Source organism: Nicrophorus vespilloides, unplaced genomic scaffold (genome assembly GCF_001412225.1).
Source record: "Nicrophorus vespilloides isolate i.1.1-1 unplaced genomic scaffold, Nicve_v1.0, whole genome shotgun sequence".
NCBI lineage: Eukaryota > Metazoa > Arthropoda > Insecta > Coleoptera > Silphidae > Nicrophorus > Nicrophorus vespilloides.
The window spans coordinates 1-11,207 of record NW_017099702.1 but is presented as its reverse complement, the minus strand read 5'-3'; the positions used below and the strand labels follow the sequence as shown (position 1 = coordinate 11,207).

The 11,207-nt window shown below is 44.7% G+C and overlaps 2 protein-coding genes across 4 annotated transcripts; one reads left to right on the top strand and one right to left on the bottom strand.

Annotated features, from left to right (window-relative positions):
* The first annotated feature begins 43 nt into the window (after nucleotides 1-43).
* LOC108565256 (TNF receptor-associated factor 6-like) lies at nucleotides 44-1,369 on the top strand. The gene is made up of 3 exons (XM_017924610.1): nucleotides 44-369; nucleotides 425-562; nucleotides 628-1,369. Exons 1-3 carry the CDS (start codon nucleotides 110-112, stop codon nucleotides 818-820), a joined length of 591 nt encoding a protein of 196 aa, XP_017780099.1. The 5' UTR covers nucleotides 44-109; the 3' UTR covers nucleotides 821-1,369.
* Nucleotides 1,370-1,878: 509 nt separating this feature from the next.
* LOC108565257 (myotubularin-related protein 13) lies at nucleotides 1,879-10,693 on the bottom strand. 3 transcript variants are annotated; one of them, XM_017924611.1, is made up of 20 exons: nucleotides 10,002-10,693; nucleotides 9,827-9,912; nucleotides 9,566-9,721; nucleotides 9,372-9,500; nucleotides 8,994-9,213; nucleotides 7,998-8,928; nucleotides 7,913-7,927; nucleotides 7,593-7,701; nucleotides 6,778-7,532; nucleotides 6,284-6,720; nucleotides 4,882-6,216; nucleotides 4,650-4,812; nucleotides 3,902-4,568; nucleotides 3,658-3,839; nucleotides 3,456-3,603; nucleotides 3,182-3,391; nucleotides 2,970-3,123; nucleotides 2,697-2,903; nucleotides 2,545-2,627; nucleotides 1,879-2,485 (listed from the first exon to the last, which is right to left on the bottom strand). In XM_017924611.1, exons 1-20 carry the CDS (start codon nucleotides 10,054-10,056, stop codon nucleotides 2,393-2,395), a joined length of 6,135 nt encoding a protein of 2,044 aa, XP_017780100.1. In that variant the 5' UTR covers nucleotides 10,057-10,693; the 3' UTR covers nucleotides 1,879-2,392. The 3 variants fall into 3 exon arrangements, with proteins under 3 accessions (XP_017780100.1, XP_017780101.1, XP_017780102.1); XM_017924612.1 differs by having other exon boundaries at nucleotides 2,697-2,900; XM_017924613.1 differs by lacking the exon at nucleotides 7,913-7,927.
* Between the last annotated feature and the right edge of the window lie 514 nt (nucleotides 10,694-11,207).

Below are 11,207 nucleotides of genomic sequence, written 5' to 3'. Positions count from 1 at the left end.
AGTTTTCGAGTAAATCAATGAAATGTGAAAACACTGCTACTAATATTCGCTCCACCCCAGGGAGGTGCGTCACACAGTTTGGAAAACGCTGCCTTAGATTGTGTAAAAAATGAGTTTCTTTTTCAGGGCGCTTTACGAGAAAATCGTGTTTCTTGAGCAGAAGAATAGAGAGCAGGAGATTATAATAACGAATATGAGCGATCGGATTTCGGCCAATTCCACGGTGATGTCGTCGCTTCCGCTGCGCTACTGCAACGGGAATTACGTCTGGTACTTGACCGATTTCAAGAACAAACTGAACACGATGAAGAACAATCAACATGTTATGTACTACAGTCCGGGATTTTATACGTCCTGCAACGGTTACAGGTTTTCGTTGTTGTTGAAGTTGATCATCATTTTTTTAAAACTTTTTGTTACCTAGGCTGTGCTTGAGATTCAATCTATCACCGAACGATTCCAATTACGTCGCTCTCTTGGTGCACATGATGCGCTCCAAACACGATAACACCTTGGATTGGCCGTTCAGTGGAAAGTTGGTCCTCACCATCGTCCATCCGCTGTTAGTTTATTTTTTAAATCAATTAAACAACGTAAACATATGGAAATTATCGAACTCTTTCTTAGGCAATCGTTCAGGAATATAAAGGAGACAATCATGACGAAGCCGGATCTGGGCGCTTTCCAGAGACCCACCGAGGAGATGAACCCCAAGGGTTACGGTTACAAAGAGTTTGCGCTCCTCGAAGATCTTTTGGCCAACAACTTCGTCGACGATTCCAATCAACTGATCATCAAGGTCACTGTACAACCCGTCTAAGTAGTAAATCACTTGCAATTACACCATTAGAGACACACTCAATTAAATTCCGTCCAATTACGTCTAATTTATTATAATATATTTACATTTACACATACAGAGCGATAAACTTTTACTTAAGTTACATACATACACACACATTTAGGTGGGAAAAACATTGACGCTGGGAAAGAAGGGAAATCATGATCAGCGTTGAAAAGAAAACAAAAAAAACAGAAAGGAATCGAGAGGATCTTTTTGGTCTTTAGAAACTCGCACACTGAGATCAACGTTACACGAGAGCGTTTCAAACTAATCAAACTGTTGTTGCCATGGAGAATCAAACAATTATTGTCTTGTCATAGATGACTTTTTTTAAAGAAATAAACATCTTATCAAACAAATGAAAAACATTTTGAATTGGAAGCGCGACTGGTTTAATATAAAATAACAAATAGAGGATAAAAAAATAATAATAATATATATATATATATTTAGCGAGGAACCTAAATAATATGCAAGAGCAGTAAAAATACAACAGATATAAAATATATATCACAAATATAAAGAGAAAAAAAAATAAAGTTTAAATATATATATAAAATCAAAGAAAGCTAATCTGAGTTTCAATTTTTATTTCCGCCCCCGGTTGCCATCACCGCACATTTTGTTTTTGTTTTTTGGTGATGATCAATTTGTCGAGATACGGGTGGTTGTGAGGGGGGAAGAAAATCCTTTAAATCCACCAAATTATTGCAATAAACAAACACCTTGTTCCTCCTTTCCCTGACGAAATCACGCCTTGCGCGCGCAATGTCTGCAGCAACATGCACACATTGCTGTTGATATGGTTGTTTGCTTGTTTGTTTGTCGAGTTGTTTATATAAATATATTAGAGAGCTCAATGACTAACAAAAGCGTTTAAACGAAATTATAAATCACATGGAAACAAGAACCGAGTATAAAACACTAAAATTAATTAAATTAATTATCTACCTAATAATAATAATAATAATTGTTTTATATATATTTATAAAAAAAAAATCAACATTTTTTAGAGATCTCCTATGTAAAATAAAATATATCTCTCTCCCTCCCGCCCTTTCAACTCTCTCTCTCTCTCTTCGCGTATTCACGCCCTTCTTTCTTCACTAAATACATACTATATTTATATACATATAAAATACATATATAAATACGACAAAATAATAATAATCATTCATCATCATCAACAACGAAATATCATCATCATCATCATTAAACTAGTATACTAACACTACACAAACGGATTGAGTCGAGTCGTATTGTTATGAGAGCACAGAATTGAGCAGATTAATTGTTTTCTTTTCTCCGAGCATCGTACCCTCATTGTACCAAATATATATGCAGAAAACGTGGATTAACGTTATTCCTTGTCGAATAAATGAGAAACGAACGAAAAGTTCAACAAATAACAATCAAACTATGAATTGTAATCAAACCTTTCTTGGAGCGGACGAAGAAGAACGAACGGATGGGCGTGTTCTTGGTCATTTCGATTTTTCGTTTCGCTGATCGGCGATTGGCTCGCTTTTTTATTGTTTTAAATTTTATTTATTGGAGGCAGGCTTGTAGCTTCTCTATCCACTCCTGTGCGGCTATTGCATTCGCAGCGCAAAAGTTGTACGTTCTTCGACTTGTTCTCAACTGGAATATACAAATGAATATGTTGAATATGTTTGGTGCGCTATGCATGGTGCACTTACATCGAAGAAGGATTTGTCATCGGTTTTCTTCGGTGGTCCGGGAGCTGGAGCCGCCGGCTGCACGGACATCACCTCGGCAAGATCTTCAAGAGGAGAAGCAAATCACGATACAGTTTTTTCATTCTACATTTTACGTGTTTATATGGACGTACCAATGAATCCCTTGCAATGGGAGTCTTCCATCGCATCGTAGTACCTAAGCTGATGCTTGATGGAGTCGAGAACGAACCAACGTTGTTTCCATCCCTTGAGCAGAGCGCCCCTCTTGTAGAGGTATCCTTCGTGCGTCCGATTCTCGGCGACGTTCGAGGAGAACTGCTCGTAGTACTGTTGGCTCGATGTTTGTCGGGCGCTTCCTACTTGTAGCCAAAACGGACGTGCACGATTAGTCAAGGAACGAAGAAGTTAATTCGTCGTCAATTTACCTGAACTCACGGATCCGTTGTCGCCGCCGCTGCCGGGCATCGTCTGCGTTGTCGAATTGTCGCTGACCGTCTTGTACATGGTGCAGTTCTTCGTGACGCTCTCCATGCACTTCTCGTGGCAGCTGAAGCCGCAGTCCACGCACCTCATACCCATCTTAACAGATTTACATTTAAATTTATTTACACAATTCAACTCATCAAACTGTATTTACCTTGACTGGTCCCCAGAGGAGGTGCGGACACTGATCGCAGTGCGTCGGAGTCGTGTAATTGTACTTTTCGAAGCGATGGGGATGCGAATAGACCAAAGAGGATTCAGCTGCACCGACCATCTTTCCACGCATCAAGATCTCCAAAGTTGATCTCTTGTGCACGAGCCTACCGTGCGACCTCACCAGAGCCGTACTGAACGAAGCGTGTCTCTGTAAAATATTAATATACAATTAAAACGCGTTCATCAACAAATACGATTATTTGTCAACATACCGTTAAAGAATCGGTGGATGGAATCTCGAGTTTATCCCAGAGCACTTTCCACTTCTGCGGCAGATGCCCCAGCTCTGTTTCCAAACGATGGATTTCCTCTAGGAGATGACTGAACGCCTCCGGTACGGTTTTATTCACGCTCTCGTAACTATAACAAAAAATGCATAAATATATACGCTTCAATGAGATATTATTATTATACCCCATGGTGATGGTCTTGCGCATCGACTTATTGTTGATGCCGTCGGCAGCTTCGGCTTCCTCCTCCTGCTGCGTGTCCATCTGTATAATTTCCACATCGTAGCTGGGACCGTGCGCGAGTTCTTCATCTATGTAATAACTCCACACATCCAGACACGCCAGATTGGATTGAGGCCTCAAAACCTGCAAAGCAATGCAATTATGATAATACATCGTCTCGCGCGAATCATTTATTTTCATCTTACCTGATGCTCGAGGCCGGGCGTGTACATGAAGTTAAAGAACTGCGGGCTCCTGGCGTTCTGTTTTTCTATGTAATCGAAGACGCTCTGTCCCAGATTGGTACCACTCTGTGTGCCGGCCATCCTGCCGCCGGGATAAACGCTCTCGTCGTCGGAGATGGTGTCCACGCTTTTGTGGTGCGACGTGAGCGAGCCGCGTTTGTCCTCGACGGCGGCGACGCCGCTTTCGACACGTTCCAGTTCGCAGTCGAACAGGAACGTTCGAAAGCGACACGACACCGAATGGTATGCGAGGAAACGCAGGTAGTAATCGTTGAACTCGAACGCCATCGGATATTGCCGTTGGATCTGGTGGACGACGTCGAGGAATTGAAGGAAGGTCGGCGCGAAACCGCTCGCTTGCGAATTCGCGTTCAGGTTGCTCCTGTGACTGAACCTGTGACCGAATCCGATCCACTCCTTCTCCACCAGCACCCGGAAACCTTCCAGAGTACGATAGTGCGGATCCAGGCAGAGTTGCGCGATTGACGATATCTGCGCGGTGATGTCCCAACCATCCTCCAGACAGATCGCCACCGACGATCCCTGAAGATCCAACAGATCGACGACAGCACCGGAAAGCTGCATGATGTTTTGCAGCTGCTGCAGCCATTCGGAATTCTCGATCAATCTAATCAAAAAAAAAACGAATACAAATTTAGATATCGGCACAAATAATGTTGATAGAAAGCAGGTTAATTATTGATTTTACTTGTGGAAACTTTGGTCTGGCTCCAGTTGCGAGCTCGGAATGCAGGCGCGCATCAGTTTTTTAAATGCCGCCTTCGTATGTCTCACGTCGCAATACTCTACCGGTATGAAATCAGTTTTCGGTGCAGATTCCACTTTCACTCCCTTCATTTGTGCTTTTTCACCTAAAAATTAAAAAAAAAACAAGAAGTGATTTCATATTGCATTGAAATTATTCATTTATATGGAGTTACCTAGAATGTACAGAGCCGCCCTCTGCAATGAGTTGACGCCGTCCGTCGCGTCGGCCACATCCACGGAATGCCTGATGTTAGTCCTGTTCTGCGGCACGTTGCTCAGAGATGCCTGAGAGCTGTGCCTTTTATCCTTGAGCGATCCCCAGCGACCAAAGTTCTTCGGTCCTTTCCCGCCGCTGTTCCTGGGAAACACGCCCAACGTACCAATGGTCTTCAGCGGATTTGACCGTCGCGAGACGTCGGGCGTCAACGTGCCCCCTGCTCCGCCCCCCAAATGCTCCTCCGTGGCGAACAGCAACGAATCGATGCTCAGACTGCTATCCGACTTGCCCCACCCAACCCTCTGATTGAATATGGGCGTGGCCGTGACCAATGCTGATAGATACTTCTCTTGCTCCAGCGACGATGTGGTCTCCGTCATGTTGTTGGTGGTCGGATGGCTTTTCAGCATTCCCATGACGCTCTTGCCGTGATGTCCGGCGCCTCTCAGAAGCAACGCTTTGGTCTTGGGATGCCTCCACGTGATGCTCGGTATGCGACCCTGGCGATAGCACCTGCAGAACCTGCGAATCGACTCATCGGTGACGTTCGAGGGCATCACCAGAAGGGCAGGATAACTGCGACAAATCATGTAGACAGAGTTCACTGACGTCAATCGGAACTGATCGGGCGTTGATGATTTAGCAGTTGGTGAGCCACTGTAATTGCACAGGCCAAGGCGTTGCCAGTCGCGCACGTAGCTCCTCTCCGCGAGACGTTCCAATGTCTTCACATCGGTTTGCGGAGGCACAATTATACTATTCGGGGGAGTCTGCTCGAAATCATCGACGGAGATATCATCCTCGTGCGGGTAATCATCGCCGTGATGATTAGGCAGACTCATGCGACCCGGAGATGTCATGTACTTGGACGAATTCGAAACGTTCATATCGGGCAGCACGTACTTCTGTCGCTTTGAGGTCGGTTTCTGCTTGAAACCGGCGCGACGAGCCGTCTTTAGTAACGTCTTCTTGGCAAAGCCTCGCAATGTAGCGTTCTTCTCTTTGCCTTTATGCAGAGGTGTCTGCGAAACCATCACCTGTCCGGCGAAGGCAAAATGATGGAAGACCGTGGGCGGATGGCGCATCTTGTGTATCATCTTACGCAAACTCTCGATGTTCTCCGGAGTAACCTCCTCGTCGAAAGCCAACTTCATCAGCTGAAACGTGCACGATCTGAGCTGCAGACCTTCCTGCAACCATTGATCCAGATGCGCCAAATACTGTACGGCCACTCGCTTCTCCTTGGTCAGGGAGGTCACAGGAAACGCCCGAACGACGATCTGCTCGCAGGCTGCAAACAATATGTACGCACGCTGTAAATTATAAATCAACTAACATCATATTTCATATATAAATACCGAATGAATCGCAAGGTGTCCCCTTGAAAATGATCCTGTAGTTCGTCAAGAAGATGGCACCTTCTGCAGGGAGAAGCGGTGGTCCGCCCAAGTTCCCGGCGGTGCTCTCCTCTCGTCCATCCGGGAGAAGATACACACGCAGCCCATCTGTAATTGGTTCCTCGCCTGGTAGCATATTGGGCATGTTGATCTTGGGCTTTTGGATGGGCGGCAACCGCTTCGATTCCCTGTAGACGGCCTCCAACGTCTCGATGTGGATGAAGACGACACCCGGAACCATTTGATGGAGATTCTTAATGTGGTCCCTACTAACGCCACCCTCGTTGCAGACCTTGTCCAAAAACCGTGAGACAAGACGTATCACCGTCGCACCTGTCTCACCCGGATCCTGATCCTCAAAGCCGCTTTCCGCATCGGCGCTGTCACTTTCCGCGACACTGCAAAATTATTAATGTTAATCTCGATAATAATATATATATTTATTAATGTATTACCTGTTCGTGATGCTGTTGCTGGCCTGCTCGTCGTCAATGTGATGATCCTGCTTATGTGTTTTGTTGCCAATATCCAATGGAATGAGTAAAGCAACCATGCGATTAGCATAGTGAATAGCCTGACTGTAGAGAGTGCTCTCCTCGCTAGTCACCAACTCATTTTGCTTGGTCGCATCGATTGTGTTCCACAGACGCATCTGCTCGGCGGCGATCTCCAAAGCACTAGGTTCTGCCACCCGGTTGATGATGGACCTGCGATTGCTCCAGATCACGTCCTTGTTCTCCCTAGGCGACGTCGGACTAATGATAAGATCGTTACCCAGCCGAGGCGAGATCGTGTCCGTTCGCGGCAGGTACAGGGCCTTTATATCTTTCTGCACGTCCTGATAGTAGGCGGCTTCCCAGAACTGCTGGTTCTGCCACACGGCATGCTCTTGTATGCAAGTATACGCAAACTGTATGACACCTGTGCAGAGCTTTCTGCAGAAAGCAGCGGCCAACGGGAGTAGAGCAGCGGCAACCCCGTGTTCGTCCATGGAGGAGTCGTCTTGCAGAGCGCAATTCATCAGACGCACCACCAGATCAAACTGCTGGTGCTCGAGCATGGCTTTATTCCCTACGACATGCTGGGCCAACTCATTGCATAACGCCAAACGCGCCGCCTTCGACTGCAGAGCACGAAGCACCGCCGGAAAAGTCTTCCTCGCATCCGATATCTTATTTTCGAATATGCAATTTACGCAGCTCCGTAACACCTACGACATAAAATCATACAAATTAATCCCAAGTACTCAATCGCTTTTGCAGATAATTACCTCCAACCTTCTGGCAGAGTTACTCAATATGTTTTTATTCTCGTTCAGATTTGATATGTGTGGTCCCATCGGCACTATCCTTGGCTGGGTTGGTCTCAATGATTGCAACCTGATTGAGTAACACACGCAAACTATTCAATACACTTGACGATAATCGAGAACATGTAATTTTCGTTTCCTAAGCTTATCGAGATTTAAATTTAAGTAAAGCGCGTGTCGCATGTCAACGGTTAAGAAACAGTGTTAATAGTGTGACTAAGAACGAACAAAAGTAATAGAAAAAAAACACAAAATAATTAGATTAATAACAATAATCTTACCAAGCATAGTCTCCGCTGAGCGTAGACAGAAAAAAAGTGAATTAAATGCTTGATTTGTTGTGAAGGCTGGAATCGAGAAACTCACCTGGATTTGAGATTGTTCTTAGAGAGTCCCTCGTCTATGATGGTCTGCACTTGCTGCGGGTCGATGGTCGGCAGTGGAGGCTGATGGATGCGAGCGAAGGCGCCCTCAGGCGGCGCTAGGATCTTCTGCGAGTACAACTGCGGATTGGGGTTCTCGTTCGTGTACAACTGATGAGCTAGCTCCTGGATGTGCACTAACAGATGTCGAGGACTCTGCGTCTCCGACTTCAGGTAGTCACCTAAGTTGCTGTACAACTCATCCCAGACGTCGCACGGCCTCCAAGGAGAACCCCTTTCTGCCACAAAACTCGTAAAGAACATGCAGTCGAGGACGCGCGTCGTAAAGTCGCAGTCGATGAGGTTTCGCTCTCCGAGGAAGGCGGCCTTGTGGAAGGTGATCACCGGTTTCGGATGGATACGGATCAGCGTGAGACAGCTGCGGTAGCCTTGCAGGAGTTGTGCGAAGAGGCGCATAAAGACGGCGCGAATCTCCTTGTCCAGCATCACCTGTTCGGGCGCCCTTACCGCTAAGGGCGGGAAGGCGTGGTCGGCGCAGCTCAGCTCCGGCTGCAGGATAAGACTCAGCTGTTCCTGCATATTGCTGAGCAAAGGCTCGGGGAGTAGCGGCAACGAGACGCCGTCCGGGACGGTGATCGAGCCGCCATCCAAATCGGCGACAATCACGTCCATTAGTTCGGCCACCTCCGACCTCAGCGATGAGTGCACGCCCATGATGAACGGGGTGGGCGTGGAGAGGACTTCCACGAGGGCTGCTGGCAGCAGAGGTATGTAGACGTGGCTGTACCGGAATGGATACATGAGGGCAGTGAGCGCTCGACACGCCTCCGTCAGACGGTTGTAGCTCTTCGAGTGGAATAAAATCTTGTGTTCCGTCATTATGGCACAAAACAACACTAACACATTTCTTATACCTATCAAACGGTACAAAATTGTTGTTAATTATAGACAACATCAGTCACAGAAACGAGATACTCACCTAATTGCTGAAAAAGCAAATTAACCGAGGTATGTGTCACTGGCAAAGAAGGGCTGATCGGCGGCTGCAGTGCTTGCCTATCTCCTGCTCCAATGCTGAAACGTACCTGGGGTCCACCAGGAGGTGGCACCTGGATGCATCCCAAAATGTTGCCCACCAAAGTCTCCAAGTGCACATTCAAATTCTCCACGTACACAGTATATATAATACCCAAACAATTCTGAAATAATAGATTTGTTGTTTTCAATGTACAACATTTAAGATATAAAATTTCTTATAAGATATTTAAATCCACCGATCAAAGTAAACAGTTTTGTTGGTTGCATAAGACAACATAATGACTATATATATATCAAAATTTAATGAAAGAAGACTCACTCGAAAGGTCTCAATGTAATCAAGTCTAGACACCAGTACCAGACACTTGGGAGCGTACATAATACTGTGATGTGAGATGACTGGTATCAGTCTGGCCAGTGATGTTTCACCATCCACTGTGTCTTCATCCTAAAATCATATTAACAACATAAACAATAAAGAAAAAGATTGCTTCATATTTCATTGTTTCATACCTCATCAACAGGTTTGCTGGGTTTAATGGAAACAGTTTCATTGAAGCAGAGGCAGGCACAGTAATGCCTGTTTGCATCGATGTCAGTGAGGACAGAGACAAAGAACCTTGGCTCCTGTCTGTCTGTGGAGAGAGCCCATCCTTGAGGTTGACAGAACTGTTGTTGTTAAGTTTTCGAATGGAAGAACCAAAAAATAGATATAAAAGAAAACAACAGGTCACAGCATTTTGATTACATCATTGACCTCAAATTTCAAATTACCCATTCAATGCCTTCAATGAACGGTGTGTCACTCCAGTCCTTTTCAGGGAACCTCTGCAATATCATGCCATTGCTGATGCCACTTCCTGCAGCAAATGAAAAAAAAAATAATGAAACAATTTAGATGTTTGCACAATATATGTTTGTAGGCAGGTTCAATGCACTAAAAACTCACTTTCTTTTTCGTGATCATATCCAACTATGACAAAGTAATCAGCTAACCGTGACATTTTACTTTGAAACTCACTCGAGCCTTATGGTGAATGAAATTTAAAAAAAAGTACTAAAAACTAAACACTTTATCACTCCACAACAACCCCCACAATGCGAATGCGCTCTTGTCTGGTCATCGTTACTGCGTTAAGGATTCTCCAAATTCCAATTAGAATTAGGGCCGGAAGCCCGACTTGGAATTCAGACGATTTTGTTGATGTTTATTTATCACTGCGATTTGTATAAGATTGCGCGCGTTCCGTTTGTTTACAGAGATAAGCAGATATATATATATATATATAACCTATGCGAATCTCTCACGAAAGTTTATACCAGTTTACACCCCGATCATATGTACGTATATGCATACACACACACACACACACGAAGTGCGCGCAAAGAATGCCAAGCCCCCCGGAGAAGCGGGCGCGCGCCCTGCGGTCTTCCTTCCTGCTACGACCCTCTACAAACACTCGCGCACGGATCGTAGGCGGCCCCCGCTACCACAGATCCCTGAATGCCGCGTGAGACTGGGCCACACCCAATCAAAAAAAAATGTTGTTTAATATTGTTAAAACTAAATAATCCCGAACGCCATTTTGACACATACAAATGCGATTTGACGTTTCAACCGACCGAAGCCAGCGGCGATCTAACAAGTTGCACACGCAACACTGCCAATAGGAAAAAATAAATATTTCAATGTACAGGGTGGCTCTGTAAATTCAAGAAATTTTTGCAAGTTTGACCGTACTTTACAGGAAATCTGTAATATCTGCAAACATCGCAGATGGCGCGTTGACAAGTCCAAATATTTGTCTTTAATTCGAGATATCATTCATTATTATGTATTGCATAGTTATGGAGAAAAACGATGATTTGTAAAAAGACGAAGCTTTAAAAAAACTTTTGAACGTAAATTGCAGCAAGTCGGCAATAGTTACAAATATGTAGTATGGTACGTTGGAAAGTCCAAATGTTTATCTTTAATTTGAGTGGTAATTCATAATTGTGTTGTTTATAGTTATGGAGAAACACGATGATTTATAAGAAGACTAACCTAACCTAACCTAACCTAACCTAACCTAACCTAACCTAACCTAACCTAACCTAACCTAACCTAACCTAACCTAACCTAACCTAACCTAACCTAACCTGCCCTAATTTT